The sequence below is a fragment of the Anguilla anguilla genome, chromosome 2 (assembly GCF_013347855.1).
Source record: "Anguilla anguilla isolate fAngAng1 chromosome 2, fAngAng1.pri, whole genome shotgun sequence".
Taxonomy (NCBI): Eukaryota; Metazoa; Chordata; class Actinopteri; order Anguilliformes; family Anguillidae; genus Anguilla; species Anguilla anguilla.
In genome coordinates this window covers 17,051,735-17,067,713 of record NC_049202.1, presented here as the reverse complement: position 1 = coordinate 17,067,713, position 15,979 = coordinate 17,051,735, and the positions used below count along the sequence as shown (strand labels likewise).

Here is a 15,979-nt window from a genome sequence, read left to right as displayed (position 1 = left end):
ATATTATGTGCTGACAACTGGACTCAGTTTAATTTGCTTGGTTATAAAACCAATTTCCGTATAAGCACCCATGTTTCCTGCAGTAATAGGAATTTGTTAGCCAAATCTGGGCAGTATGTCTACTGGAAAGAGTATTGCTTCTTCCATTTGCAGTATTTGTCAGGAAACAAATACTGTACAACATTGCTACCATCTGTTGGACTATAAAGGAACTACAGTCAACATGAACCACCCCTCAAATAGTTCGAAGTGAGAAGTAGAAGGGAGATTTTCTACATGTTCATTCCGAAACTGTCAATTGAAGAAATTCAGATATGAAACTCAAATGTATTATCTTTATTGTGTTTTTACCACATTTGGAAGTGATACAACCCAAACTGCCCAAACCCATGAACACATTCCAACCTCCATTCATAAGAAATACACACCCGCTTCGAACATTAACATTCAAATATTCAAATCAGGGAAAATCATTTGAATAATCCACAGCAGTAATTATCAGTAAAGTAGTGTTAATTATAAGAATGGCAAAGCACACATAATTACATTAGTTTAAAAATGTTTATGTCGGTAGATTGTAATAAATAACAATTTTCACACAAAATATTTAAATTCCTGAGGAACCCTGGAATAAGTCTTTGTCGATTTCTTTCTTCTCTGTCAAAGAAAGGCTTGGTGGTTCTGGTTAACAGCAAAATTAATACATTTATGTCCAATTTCTACCAGTTACATAAATTATATCTAAGCTAAAAATAGTAAGAAATCAACATGGATAAGGTCTGTGTGGATTAAACACATTTTATCCTCATTTCAGCTACACATTAAATGACATGTTAACAAATTAAGTGCCGAATCCACAGAACACCACGCATGCTATAGCCTACCCTCAACCTTATTTTTCTAGAATTGTCATTGCCAAGTAGAATGTTTTGAAAAAAAAAAAGAAAGACTACGGCCATGTCTGATACATTACCAGGCTCAAAACGCTAAAGCAACACGCTTGGGAAGGCTGAGGTGTTGAGGCTGGCCTTCCCAACCTGAACAGACACAACAATTACCTGGGAGTTTACGCATTAAACCCTTTGGCTGCCTTTCTCTCGACTGGCACGGACAATTCATTTCCGGCCGGCCAAGTGCGTGCTGAGGATCTCTTTGGCCTTGTCCAGGGCGGAATCCGCGGGTACGGGGATGTGCGGGCTGATTCCGGCGCCCTCCCAGGCGGGTCCCTGCGCGGTGTCCGAGTGGATGACGGGAATGCTCAGGAAGACGTCCGTCTTGCCCACGCGGAACTTCTCTGGCGGGTGGCTGCCCCCGTTGGTCACCTCCCCGACGATCATGGCCCTGCCGACCTTCTTCATGATGTAAACGAACTCTTCCGCGGCCCCGGAGGTCACCTCGCTCGTGAGGATGATCAGGCTCTTTTTCAGTCCGTAGCGTGGGCCTTTGGAAACACGTCAAACATCCGACAAGTCCGTCAGATCATGACTCAAAACAGACAAAGTCTAATTATAGATGACTAAGCTTGCAGTAGTAATTCGGCTACACCGAAGTCACCTCGGGTTATTCTACGAATTCCAATTTTAGAAGGTATAATTTTAGGATATTGTGTTCTGTATAGTCGCGTTGAATAAACTTGGATTATGATACAATCTGTGAGAACACAAATTTATTAATGAATGGATGAATGAATGAATTACCTGTGAGATCTGGCAGGGTCCACATTTCACTGATGGCGTCAGTGCGTCTGTTGTACAGTTTGTCCAACAGGATTTGTTTGTCCGCGTCAAAAAAATAAGAACAGAAGCCTGCAATGGAGGAGGTGGGTCCACCTATGTTGTACCTGTTAAGAGGTTTGCACAATTATATAAACGGGATAAATTAATTTCTGGATTTGACAGCAGAATAGGATGTAAATAAATCAAGTCTTTCATGCAAACTATGTGATCTTTTATTATATTCACCACTGCCAGAGCGATGATTTAAAATCATTTCTTATGTTTAAATACATATCCATAAGGATGTTTGTGTACACAATATGCAAATGATTCTCATGTAAAGGAAACTGATCCTTTTGGCTCAGTGTTACCTGAGGTCTAGGACCAAGGCATCTGTGTGCACAATCTTGCTCCAGATGTGCTCCACAATGATCTGGGCTACGGCGGCGACTTGGTCGAAGTCGCCGAACATGTCGAAGCGAAGGTAGCCGATGTTGTTCTCCAGCACATCCGTGTGGAAGGAGAGCTTGATCAGATCGGCCAACATCTCGGGTGTTGGATTCTAATAAAAAAGGATTTAAAATATGAAGACTTGAAAGAATGTGTAGAGCGGTTATCAGAGTTTGTAATAAGGAGTGCATCATAACAATTTCTCTTGTAAATGTAGAGATTATTTTTAATTTTGGAAACTTTGAGCGATCTTATATAAAAAATTATGCTGGATATTTTTGAAAAGAGCCATTATCTCATTTATAAATGTTTATAATGTTTATAAATATTATTTCATTTTGTCAAATCTGTCTGCATTGCCCATCATGCAATTTATTGTATTATACAACACATACCTGACATTGCACAACATTCTACCGAGATATGTGCCAAAAATATCATTTATTAAGAAAACAAAACCTAACACCAACAACTAACTGGTGGCGTCCATCCAGCTAGTTTTTACCTCAAGAGGGAGCATAGCGAGGGTATTGCCCGCGGTCTTCAGGTTTTTGTCTCCAGACAGCTCAATGAGGTCAGCCGAGAGCTTAGCCTTCAACTCCTCCTCAGAGTTGACCATGCCGTAGTGACCCTTCTCCAAAAGCCCCTTCAGCTTCCCAGCCACGTCCTCCCCGATCTGTGCGAAGGCGTAGTTCTCAGCCACCAGGCCAGCCGCCGCCTGGACAACGGCCGGGATCTGGGATCGGAGGGTTATGATTTTGACCGCAGCATCCAGGGCCTCCGCTGCGTCCACAGAGACACAGGGCGTTACTCCGACGCCCTCCCAGGTCTTCCCCGTGATGGGGCTGGTCGACTTGGCCACGGGCACCGAGACGTAAAAGTCTGTCTCTCCGACCTTCAGCTTGTCGATCTTCACAGACCCACCGGCGGTTTTCTCTCCGACTATGGTGGCCCTCTTTAGGCTTTTCAGGGCGTAGGCGACATCCTCGGCAATGCCTGTGGTGTGCGCGCTGGTGAGGACGATCAGGTCTTTGGTGGTGCCGTACCTCTGGCCAAGGAGGGTGGACAGAGACCACAGCTCTGTGGTGGTGTCGGAGGGGCGGTCGTACACGTCGTCGATGTGTATGGCAGGTTCGGCGTCGGTGAAGTAAGACACGATGTACGGGATTCCCGACACCTCCCCGGTGGCCGCGTGCCGGAGGTCAAAGATCAGCGCCGATGTCGGGAGGACTTTGTTCCAGATGTTTTCCAGCAGGAGGGGCCCTATCTTCTCGGCCATCGCCTCTCCCATGATGTGGTCGATCCTCATATAGCCGATGTTGTTCTCCAGAACGTCGAGCTTGACGGAGCTCTTGATGATGTCGATGAGCTGGTCCGGTGGGAGAGGGGGTACGGCAGGAGCTGAAATGGGCACGTAGTTGGGCTCGTAGGAGACGACCACTCGCTGGTCATTGATGGTGCCCTGCACGCCGGCGGTTAGCACGGAGGCCAAGGTGCTCGCGTCGGGAATGTTGAGAATTTCCGTGTTGCTGGTGGCTTCGCCTATGGCCTCCTGCATGCCGGCTAGTTTCTCTGGGAAGGCGTAGTTATCCATGAAAAGCTTTGCCATCTCCACGATCAGAGATGGTGAGAAGGCAGAGTGGACGGTGAATACATTGCCGAAGACCACGAGCGAGGCCAGCAGTAGCAGGGCTCTGGCCATTTTAGTGTGTATTCTTAATGTTGCCGCTGTTCAGAGCTCTTCTCGAAAAACAAGCTTCCGTCTGGGGGAGAGGTCCTTTGTTAAATGCCACTCTTTTCCACTGCACATACGCATAAGAGGCTTTTCCTCCCAATAAACCTTTAATCGCATTATCTTCAGTGCATTGTTAAGACTATAACACACTAGTAATACAGGTGCCGAATGTTGTCTGAAATATAGTTGCTATATATGTGGTACTATTCAAATTAAGGTCAATTGGGGTTATGGGACAAGGTTTTTCACCCGAGCAGTACAAATAAAATAAAAATTTAGAGTCAGTAAAAAATCAGATGCATCCCAATCAATTTCTCTTTATTTGCCTCCCTGATAATCATGCCATCCTTGGTCCAGCACAGAGGATTCAAGAAACTCAAAATAGCTCAGCAAAAGGGGAGCATGCACATTAACTTAAAAATAAATACTTCACATTACTTTGTACTTTAAGCACTTGTTCATTTCTGTATTCACAGTTGCTCTGCAGGATCCCCTGACATCTGTAATAACATTGCAAATAATAACAAACAATGCGCAATGACATTTCTAATTATAGCATAAACAAAAAAAGAGTAGAATTTCCTGGTTGCAGATTAGGTCAGTAATCCACAGTGTCTCAAATTCGATTCTGGGTGAAGGAGTCATGCTGCATAATCTGTTGTTTCTAAAGTTAGCACATGCAGGTTTGCTGAGCATTTTCTCAATCAGTAAAATGTTAACATACTGTACTTCAAATGTAGTCAACTCTTGAATTACAATATTGTATAACACAATGATATAAAACTGCACTGCCCTGTATTACAACTTTATGCACCCCCTATTAATTACACAGGTATTAGATAGAATCCTAAATATGATTATAAAAAACTACCAGCACCAATGGCTGATCTCAAATAACATTATTGTTGGTTTCAGAAATCCAGAAAGGATGCTGATGTATTACTGGAATGCACAGAGTTGAAATTTGGGCAGAGGTGTATCCAAAATGGTTACAATGTCAACATGATAGTGTGTGCCTTAGTCCCATCGGTAAATAACCTGTTATCGATATTTGGTTTGCAACAATGGATTGGTCACTAGCTTAAAAAGGAAGGTCTGCTCATGGCTGTGTCCATGGAAGGACCCAATGAATAGCTATGGTCGACATGTTAGTTTCGGTATTATCACTAAATATTTTCACTACATCGCTCAAAACAGCATTGTGATCCCACCAAAATTGACCAGCAGCAGAGAAACTCTAAACACATTGGCAGAAATGACAGTGAACAACAAGAAAAACAACAAGAACAACCACAACAACAACAACGACAACAACAGCAATAACAACAATAATAATGATTAACTAAGAATCCCGTTTTACAAGTCTTGCTCCTATTATTTTTTGGGCCACATTCAGAGCGTCATTAGCCTGGGCTGCAATATGTGGCTCAACTCCTGAGACACTCCAAACTTTGCCAGTCACTGCACTTAAAACTACTCGATTTGGAATGGATGCATACAGGATGCTCTTCCCAATCCGATAGATAACACTCGACAGGGAGCCCCCAGTGGTTGGCTCTCCAATGACCAAAGCTCTGTTCAGGTCCTTCATGGTTCTCGTGAAGACCTCTGCTGCGGACCCTGTCATGTGACTGGTGAGTATGTACACGTCCTTTTTTGTCCCATATCTCTGGCCCAGCACCTCGGGCAGAGTCGTGACATCTGTCATGGTTGTTGTGGAGCGATCAAACACAGTGTAGAGATGCCGGAGTGGCTTTGTGTTGAAGAAGTATGTGCAGAGGAGAGGGACAGCGGTGGAGTTGCCATCGGTGTTGTACCGCATGTCAACGATCAAGGCATCGGTGCTGACCAATTTGTTCCAAACAAGGTCCAGAAGCTGGGGGCTTACCGCCTTCAGAACCTCAGCATCTGCCATCATGTCAAACCTCAGGTAGCCCACATTTCCTGGCAGGACCTCGACCCTGAAAATGGCATCCACAACATGTTGTACCTCCTCGGGGGTGGGGATTTTAGGCACCTCTTGGAAGGACTCAGGCCCAGCGTCACAATAGAAAATGCCTAAGCGGTGGTCGCCTGTCATTTCCTGGAGATCAGCTGTGAGCTGGGAGGCTAGTGACTCATAGTCCACCACAGATCGATACAAGCCCTCGGCCCACTTTGACATTAGGACCTTCCTGACTTTCGCAGCAACCTCTGGGATAGCATAGTGGACCTCCAACAGCTCTCCTGTCCCCTCCACCAAAGAATGGATTTCCTGATGGAACTTGATGACCTCATAAGCTTTCTCCAGTGCCTCTTCAGCTAAAACAATGGCATCCGGGACAACACCTCCTCCTAGCCAGCACTCTCCATTGTTGTTGATGAAGTTTATGAATGGGACAGTGACAACAATGTTTGTGTCTTCAACTTGGAGAGATTTGGAGTGCAGAAGGGTCCCTGATGTGATTTCGCCAATGACTGTAGCCCGGTGGAGTGTCTGCATAAGATATGCAAACTCCTCACCTGCCGTCGCTGTGTGGTGGCTTGTGAGCACATAAACCCCGCGTCTTGAACCATAAGGTGTATCCAGAAGGTTGGGCAAGGTGTGGAACTCAGTGGTAGAGTTACTAATCCGGTTATAGATGGTGAAGAAATGAACCGCTGGAGTCGAGTCAAAGAGGTATGACAGCAGAATGGGCACAGCCGCTGATGACCCCCCCATGTTGAAGCGCAGGTCAATGACAAGGTTGTCTGTGTCTTTAATCGGGTCCCACACCTTTTTTACAATCTGCTCTCCCAGTCTGGCTAGCATACTGGCCTCGCCGAATTCATCAAAGCGGAGGTAACCAGTGTTCCCTGGAAGGACGGTCACCTGAAAAAGGTTGTCCACCAAAACCTCAAGGAACGATGTATTGTTGGGAATTTTTCCTGGCTCTGAAGCCTCCTCGATAATGACGGGGGGTTCAGCCGGCACTTTAACAATCAAACGGGGATCATTGGATACAGTCTGTAATTCATAGTTTAGCTTTGAGGCTAAGTCTTCTTCTGAAATGATTTCAAATAAATCTATAGATGAAAGATGTTGAAGGATGGTTGGGACCTTATCTGTAAATGAATAGAAGCTTTTGATTATATCAGTGACGTTCTGGATTATTTTTGGAATTGCTCTTCGGATCTCAATGAGAGATATGGCTCTGTCAACGGCCTCTTTAGCATGCAAGCGCACGTTTGGCAGGACTCCGCCTACCTCCCAGCTCCTTCCGGTTACTGGGCTAATTGCTCTGGCGACGGGGACTGTCATATAAAAATCAGATTCTCCAATCCTCAGTTTCTCGATTTTGACAGAGCCCCCTGCGGACCTTTCACCAACAATAATGGCCCTCTTCAGATGCTTCAGGGCATAGGCCAGCCCCTCAGAGACACCCATGGTACCCTTGCTGGTGAGGACCATCACGTCTTTCCCCTTTCCGTACCTCTCTCCCACGACTGTGGGCCTAGTCCAAAGCTCCGTTGTGGTGTTGAAAGGACGGTCATACACGGTGTCAAGGTGAATAGGAGGTTCGGCATCCATGAGGTACGAAACAATGTATGGGATGCCGGACATTTCCCCTCTAGCACAATAGCGGAGGTCGAGGATCAGCGAGGAGGTGTGGACCACCCTATCCCAGATGGCGTCCAAGAGGAGGGGCCCAATCTTCTCAGCAATGTCCTTTCCGATCACACGATCAATCCTCAGGTATCCCACATTGCCCTCCAGGACCTCTGCCTTGATAGAACTCTGGATGGCGCTGAAGAGCTGCTCTGGCGGGAGCGGGGGTAGAGCAGATGGCGCCACAGGGATGTAGTCGGGCTCGTAGGTGATGCTAAGTCGGGGGTCATTGAGTGCACCCTGCACTCCAGTGGTCAGCATGGCCGCCAGAGTCCGCCGATCTGATATGTGCAGGATCTCCCCACTGCTGATCGCCTGCTGTATGGCTTCCTGCATACCAACTAGGTTTTCTGGGAAGCAATAGTTTTCCTGGAGAACCTTAGCCATGTCCCGCACCAGGTCCGGTTGGAAAGAAGTGGCAATGGGAAAGAGGTGGCTGAAGAAGACCAGAGTTGCCAAAGCTATCAAAGTCCCTGGCATTTTTTTATTTATTTATTTTTTCTTTAGATTGCTGGTTTTTGATCCATTCCCTTCAGTGCTCAGTTCAACTGGGATTCATTCAGAGGAACAACCCTTTGTTAGGAAGAGACAGTGTTTTCACAGCATGGCTGTAGACAAAAACAACATAAGAAGCTTTTGCTCCTAATGAACCTTTAATCGCATTATCTCCAGTGCATCAGTTAGACAATAAGAGACTAATAATTAAGGTACAACATGTTGTCTGAAAGATAATAATTAATGAGCAAGTTGTCATCGGTATTCCACCTTGCTTTAATTAAAACAATTTTTTTTTGCTTTTGCCTAGGTGAATTTTTTGTAAGGCTGCATTATTTACTTTCATTCACTGGTTTTTCCAAAGCCATGATTCAAATTGAAATGATTAAATAACTGAAAAAATCACATGCATATGTTACGATCAATAAAATATTTCATTTCAATTTCAGTAAACGATACATTCTGACACTTTTATTGATTTTTTTTAATGAACCGTCTTCAGTTCCCTGCAGAACATTCAGAAGTCCCCATGTTCAAATCAGTTCCCTTCCTGACAGCATGGCAAAAGTGCTTTTGGAGTGTGAGGTCAGGCTTTGTGAGTTCATGTCTGGGTTACCTTGAGTGGATGATATAAATACACAGTTTGTGAACACATGCTAAGTTGACCTGATAAATACTTGTAGAGTGAAATGCTTCTGTATTTGTATGGATGGCCAATGCACACATGAAGCTCAAAGCGTTGGACAGAAATTTCAAAGAATATCCGTAATGTTCGAGTCGCTTGTGTGTTCTCATGTGCACAGAAAAACCCTTTAAGGCTTATATATTGCATGCACATTCTGTGAGGATTTGCAAAATCCTGGCAAAGAAAGAAATTCTTTTTCCATTTTGAGTGTTACATTTTGAGTGTTTTTTTCATACCCTAAATAATATCAGAAAGACTCATATTTTTCTTGAATTACTTTGTTACTAGATTACATTTTTCAACCATGTATTCCACCTGCTAATCACCATGGTATAATGTTAATCAAGCTTAACTTTTAATACCGCCTGGTTTACATAATCCTGTCTGGCCACTTCTGGTAGCCAATGGTAATCAGGTTCCTCATTCTAAAAATGGCACGCCATTGTTCAGTACGTCAGTCAGGGGCAACGTTTGGCAGGACAGAAGGAGGATCACCAGTGGGAGTGCCATTTAAGGCAATTGCACTATTAGCAATTAGGCTAAAAGCTGGCCCTGCTTCTTCATTAAAAAAATCTGTAATACAGAAAGGTGTATGTCAATGTAGCTGTGATTGTTTTAAAGGCAATTAGAAATATATACGGCTTTTACAGCCTCATTACGCCCTGGCTTCACACTAAAAATGTGTACATTCTAAGGTAATTAGGAGCCAAATGGCACTTTACATTATCCAGAAACAGTAAGTATCATACATACAACGCACAATTACAGATGAACAGCATTGGGGAAAGCAGTACACTGAGGCAGTAGGGAGAGATTCTAGATGGGGAAACTTTGGGGGAAACTTTTGGCAACGAGAGGGTGAAAGCCAGGGAGAAGAGTTATGATTTCAGTCTTGACTGGAAGATGGTGTTGGGTTCGTCATTAAAGAAAGATGGGAGGAAGGTGTTTCAGAGGTTTGGCCATCAGCAGTAGAGGGCATAAGTTGTGAGTGGGTTGGTAGTTAATAGTAGGATTTTGTAGTTGATGTTCATGCAATGTTTGTTGGATTTCTGTAAACATGGAATGACATTGTACCTTGATATTGTAGCTTGAGCATGACTTCGTATAGTACCAAGTCATGTTGTTGGTAAGAGTGGCAGCAGTGCTTGGGACCATTTAGAGCTTGTGAAGGGATCTGGTACTGATGCTGGAGAAAACCAAGTGGCATTCATCAAGTTAGGATGAGCTGAACTGAGTAGATGGCGGCTAGTTCCTGTTCAGCTTTACAATATATTAATTACGTCCATTGCTCTTATCAACCTCATTGAAGCCCTTTTTTTAAAAGTGCAACAACATAATAGCCCTTAACGGTGGACAAAGTTTTTTGTGTTCTTTATGAACATACGCAGAAAATTCCAAGTTGTGTATAAAGGTATTTTAACGTATTTTCAATACAGTCCTGAATTATTTGAATATGTTGTACTTCATGTCAAAATATGTTATGTATATGAATGTTTTCTGAAATGCATTCCAGCACCCTGCATGTCATCCAAATGGTTCTCAGCAATGAACCAGTTTATAAATGAATCGATATGGGTGAGATACTTTGTATGTAATGTTCACTGGCTAATGAAATTAAAGATAAGGTGTATGTTGTACTTGATTCTGACCTCATTTTGTATATTTTATTTCTCAGTACTGGATATTGTTCTGTGAGTCTTAGAGCTTCATGTGTAAGATATTCAGTCTTACCTCTAGAGTGTGCTGTCTACACACTGTAAAACCAAGATCACCACTTCCACTTTTAAATTAGACTAGGAAAAGAAGCTGTACATGCAATTTAGGTGTCTCAAACTCAAGTCCTGGAGAGCCATAATATCTAAACTTTGCTTTGGTTTCCTTTTAATCAGCAGTTGAATGAAATGAAATGCTTAACTGCTGGAAGCGAAAGAAACTGAGACACTGTGGACTGAAATACCAGATCCCTCACATGAATGGTTTTTAGACATAGAACTGATTATGTTATGGCAATGTTGAGGACTCACCTTTTGTAAGAATCTAAGTTTATTAAGTAATTGCATGAAAAAAGGAGGCAATGTATATATATATATATATACATTGTAAAGGTTTAGATTTACCAGTCTCCCAAGTCATATGGTATATTTCATGTAGGTTTTAATGGATGTGGTTTATTCTGTTTATTGATTCCACATTTGTAGTTACACACACTGGAGAATATATCCTCTCTCCTCACAGATTAGTGAGCATAGATTTTTTTTTTCTTTTCTCATGACATCATGTCTTAATGTCACTTATTATATACTGGGTATATTGAGACACCAGTAGGCAATCAACAACAAATGATTGGTTTGGAACTTTTATTTATGGTTAAAAGACATTATCTGATAATACCACTTTGCAATGGTCTTAAAATTAATTTTATACCATGGTGTAATCACATATTTCAAATATGATTATGCAACATCAGGATTGAGACATTATAGTATTCAAAACATGGTCCATCAGATTCCTGCTGGGGAGGAATTGTAAAAAAAATTCAGTGAGTGCACATCTCATTTGAATTATTGTATTCACATTTGTACATCAGAAGCAGGTTTAAACCATTTAAAATTCAATAGAACAATATAATATACATTACACAAACACCAGGGGTATGTTTTGGGCAGTGCATCATTTAGTCACTCTGAATTGCTTGGTATGTTTATGCTATGTAGCAGAACCTTGAAGATAAAATGGTTCACACTTGCAAGAATCACCCAGGGAAAAATGATCAATATGTTACCAAACATGCTGACAGTCAAACAGACTAAATTGTTCACGCAAACAAATGCTAGGGCAAATGACAGACTGCCAGTTGGAATGAAATCAAACAGCTACGCTATTTGATTTTATTCCAGTTGGCAGCATGTCATCTATGTAACCCCTAGTTCCAGAGAATACTTGGAAAGTACATTGTGTTTTGAAGAGCTCTTTTAGTTTTAATTTATACAACGGAAGAGTAGTTGTCATATTTAGTGTTTTTAGTTAGCCAATAACCGGCAGGTCATTGAGAAGCAAAGACCTCTTAATCAAACCCTGTTGACTGTGTAACCCTTAATGACATTGTCACTCTTCAGAAAGTAATTTTATTTAAATCAAGTGATTAATCAACAAGAAATTTCCTTAATGAAAAAAACTGATAAATATACAGTATATTGATTTTTCACGATAAAGCAAAATGCATAATGAAAATGTTATTTTCAATCAAAAATGAAAAGTGCCTTTACTGCTGTGCTTTGCAACATGAAAATTATATTCTCTGTAACATAAATATTATATACATCACCCTTTTTAAAATGAAGAGAATACAATTTTCAATTTTCAATTTTTGACCCAGCAGACATACTTTGATCGAATATGAGAATGTTTACACATATTGGCATACATCAAATGTTACAATTTGTTAATGGTCACTGCCAGAGGATTTTGTGTTCCTGGCCGTACTTGATCGTACTTCTCATGTTGGCTGAAAAATAATGGTTAATAAAATAGACTGTGATACTCAAATGCAATTTAATTGGCTAAAAATGGTCTCTCCCTCTCCACCTTAATGTGTGGTGAGCGTTCTGGTGCAAAATGGCTGCCGTGCATCCTCCAGGTGGGTGCTACACATTGGTGGTGGGTGAAGTGAGTTCCCACCAATCACTGTACAGTGATATATCAATGCAATGATTCATCCATTCATACTATCTTAGCATCAGTATTTTCTGAGAGTTAACTTTCCAACAAAAGCATGAAAAAGTATTTAAAATGTTTAACTGAAACCCTACTGCTACATTGGTTGCTGTACAGTATGCATACATTATTTATGCTCACGTATTATTAGCTGATGCAAAGCTACCCAGAGTATTTTAAGTATTCCTACATTCAATTCTAATTTTCTCAGGGTCTAGGTACAGAATGAGTCTAAACCAACAATCCAAAGAAATGAAAAAAAAAACAAAAAAACAAAAAAACAAAAAGCTGGTTATTCGCCATCATCAGAAATAGTTTCATAACATATCCCTGAATTGCAGTAATACAATTTCAGTGTTTACATAACTGGACATACATGTGAAAATCATGAAACCAGAATTCTTTACATAATGCATAGCTATTTCCTCCACCAAGTTGGTCATTATTCCAAATAAAGACCGAAATGCAAGTGCTACATTAATAACCCCATCATCCACCTCTTGGCCCCCCATAAAAACATATTTGATTTCCCATAGTAATATCTACAATTGCATATTATGCCTAAGACCAGTTCAGTATTTACACTTATTTGTGCGTCTAAGACTGTACATACATTAAATAAAGAATTACTACTTAATCCAGGAATGTACAGATTTACAGGATAAATAGGGACCGCTCAAATGTTACCTCACTACCTACATCCGCACTCCGCAACTTGCATCTCTTCATACATTTGCCGCACGGTGATTACGTCCTTCTCTCGATACAGGACAGTAATTGGGTCCAGTTTGGTTGGGACGCAACACGCCTTGTTGGCTTTTTTTGGGTTCCTGAGGTTAACCAGCGTTTGGATCACGGCGTGCTTGGACGGGGTGAGGTCATCGGTCAACGGGAAGTAGCACACGCCCCTGCACTCGAAAGCGTCGTACTCCTTTGGCGCCACGATCCATTTGTCCCAGCCGATGTCTTTGAAGTTGACGCGGAGCGAGGTCCTCCGGCAGTAGTCCTTGCGCACCTGCCGTCGTTGCCTCAGGTGGATGTCCAGCGGGAAGCCGGCGAGGATGTCGGCCGGGATGTCGTTGCCGTCGCTGCCGCCGCCCCCAGCTTGCACTTCCGCCTCCAGGAAGGCCCCCTCCTCCTCGTGGGCCATCATGTCCCGGAGCTCCTGCGCGGCCTCTTTCTTTCGGCTGCCCAGGTCGTCCGAGAACACGACGAGGGCCGCCGAGCTGTTGCCCTTCAGGCTGAGGCTGATGTCCAGCCCCGTGCCGACGACGGCCCTGCAGCCCCTCCGCTCCACGTGCACCTCCAGCTCGTTGGCCCCACGGCCTGACCGCAGCCAGTCTTGCACGGTGTCGGTGATGTCGAACGCCTCCCAGGAGCGGTGGGTCCCCTCCGTGTTCTCGCTGCTGAGGAAGCGGAGCGTCAGCTCGGCCTCATTGTACTCCACTGCGTATACTTTTATCGTTGCCTGAGCTGCGACTGTGGACCTCTCTTCGGGGAGGGTGAATAACCTTAGTTCCGCCATGGTGACCTCCTCATGGGCAGGAATGGAAACATTGAAAAGCAGTCTGTGCTTTGACATGTAGTCACTTTTTTCAGAGTGTGTGATCTCTATACCGGGGAACCAGGTGGGCAGAAAAGCAATAGTCAGACACACTGCTTGGCATTTGGACACAGTAATTCAATAAATAAAACAAGCACATGCAGCCATTAGAAAGTCCTCAGCATACAGAAATGTATACAAATACATACACATACTCTAATAGTATACACATTTACACACATGTGCGTATGTACACATTGAGGTGCAAAAACCGATACATACCCTACACATACCCACTTACCATCCCATTCCTAATGTTTTAAAGTGATCAGATCGAAATATCTAATAGTATTCAAGTGTACAGTGTCTTTTTTTTACCAAACAAACTAGCTCAAACAAACTATATATGAGTGCAAATATTTCCTATTGCTTTCTCACAAGTCTGTACATGGCAATGCCATTTCATTTAGACTTGGGGAACTAGGAGAAGTATTTAAGTAAGGGAAAGTATTTACTGCCAATCCTGCAGATCAAAGGCTTCTCGTTAGGGCTGGTTCTTAAAAACTCCCTGGCATTAAACTTAGAGAGGAGTTGACTTCCAGTTCAATACAAATCTTGAATGGCATTTGCAAGCTGCTGAGAACAGTCCCAGGTGTCCTGGGTTCACCAGAGCTTTGGGTTTGTCTCCTCTACGTACCTTGGAGGAGGAAGCTGCGGATCACGTCCGATCGAGGCATGGATGACTTGTCGGTGGCGTATCTGTTGTACAGCTCGATCATGAACTGCGGAGGGTCTATCCTGCTGTGCTCCTGGGGGACTCCAGACAGGTTCAGCTTGCGGAGGAACTCCTCCTTCATGCCCTCGGGGAAGATCCCCTGTCTCTCCTGTTTGTCCTCGTCCTCCTCCACAGAGAGGTCTTCCTCAGCGCTGTGGAAGAAGTCCTCCGCCTCCTCCTTCGCAACCGCGCTGGCTAACGTCTTGCAACGGCAGTATCCGATGGACACCACCAAACTGAAACAGATGGGGATGAAGAGGTTCCTCGCAGCCTGCATCTCTGCCTTGATCAGAATTTTTATGCTTTGTGTCGGTATGCCTGAAACCAATGAGCTGAAAGCTTTCTCCAGACAATTATCTTTAAATTCACTCTCAATATGGGAACCAAAGTCCTGGTTTAGCTCTCATGGTCTTCAGTAAACATCGCCCGCTTGTCAACCAGAAAGAGAACGGTTCATCTCCTCTTATCTGGGCCATTGATGTCTTGCCTAAGCCTTTGTTATCACTAGAGGCTTGCAGTTAATGAAGATAGTGTAAACATGGACACTTGAGGGTAATGAGGAATGGACACTGGAAATTAGAAGCTACGCGAGGTCATCAGCAAGCAAATTTCTCTTCCCACTTTAGGGTCAGCAGTGTGGAAGTCCGGAATTCACATTTGCGTATATAAATAGAACCTCAAAGTGTTGGTTGAAGTATGCATCTGTTTTTTTTTTTTTTTGCCACCCCCCTCATAATAATTTGCCAATTTTATGGGCTGGTTTGCGACAGTATTATTACACAACACTGCCTGACTTTATGATTGCCAGAGTGTATATCTAAATGGTACTTAAAAAGTTCCTCATAGCAATGGCCCACACAGCAATGACACTACCTTGTATATACAGTGAGTTGTACGTCCTTCAACAAAAGATTCCTATATGATTTCCTCACCACATCTGTTGCCGCAAGTGCCACATCCCCTGAATATCTTGCAACCAGCAGCCAAGGTTATACCATGGGAAGCTGAGAGAAAGGTTAAGAGCCTTGAGGACATTGCCCCCCCCCCCCCCCCCCAGTTTCTTCACATCTTCACTGCGTGATCTCACACAGCAGGCGACGCTCAATATTGGGCTGCCTTCATCTACAAATGCTTGCCAGAAAAAATAAATGAAAGCATGGCAATTAACAAATTCTATTTCGGCAGAAAGAGGAAATTTTTTAATTGGTTTTTCATTCTGGAAACACAAAATAAAGACTC

General features: G+C 43.1%; 2 protein-coding genes across 3 annotated transcripts; both read right to left on the bottom strand.

Annotated features, from left to right (window-relative positions):
* Window positions 1–323: 323 nt before the first annotated feature.
* Window positions 324–8,008, bottom strand: rbp3 (retinol binding protein 3). 2 transcript variants are annotated; one of them, XM_035406428.1, is made up of 5 exons: window positions 5,272–8,008; window positions 2,671–2,915; window positions 2,087–2,277; window positions 1,698–1,840; window positions 324–1,441 (listed from the first exon to the last, which is right to left on the bottom strand). In XM_035406428.1, exons 1-5 carry the CDS (start codon window positions 8,006–8,008, stop codon window positions 1,116–1,118), a joined length of 3,642 nt encoding a protein of 1,213 aa, XP_035262319.1. In that variant the 3' UTR covers window positions 324–1,115. The 2 variants fall into 2 exon arrangements, with proteins under 2 accessions (XP_035262319.1, XP_035262320.1); XM_035406429.1 differs by lacking the exon at window positions 5,272–8,008 and having other exon boundaries at window positions 2,671–3,912.
* A 3,047-nt stretch (window positions 8,009–11,055) lies between these two features.
* gdf2 (growth differentiation factor 2) lies at window positions 11,056–15,229 on the bottom strand. Its single transcript, XM_035406401.1, has 2 exons — window positions 14,663–15,229; window positions 11,056–14,033 (listed from the first exon to the last, which is right to left on the bottom strand). Exons 1-2 carry the CDS (start codon window positions 15,015–15,017, stop codon window positions 13,114–13,116), a joined length of 1,275 nt encoding a protein of 424 aa, XP_035262292.1. The 5' UTR covers window positions 15,018–15,229; the 3' UTR covers window positions 11,056–13,113.
* Window positions 15,230–15,979: the final 750 nt, after the last annotated feature.

Coding starts and splice junctions, on each gene's coding strand:
- rbp3 (XM_035406428.1), bottom strand. CDS start 8,008: ATGCCAGGGACTTTGATAGCTTTGGCAACTCTGGTCTTCTTCAGCCAC. Junction 2,916..5,271: donor TGTGGCCCAAAAAATAATAG/GAGCAAGACTTG, acceptor TCAAAATCATAA/CCCTCCGATCCCAGATCCCG. Junction 1,841..2,086: donor GCCTTGGTCCTAGACCTCAG/GTAACACTGAGC, acceptor ACCTCTTAACAG/GTACAACATAGGTGGACCCA.
- gdf2 (XM_035406401.1), bottom strand. CDS start 15,017: ATGCAGGCTGCGAGGAACCTCTTCATCCCCATCTGTTTCAGTTTGGTG. Junction 14,034..14,662: donor CCGCAGCTTCCTCCTCCAAG/GTACGTAGAGGA, acceptor TCCCCGGTATAG/AGATCACACACTCTGAAAAA.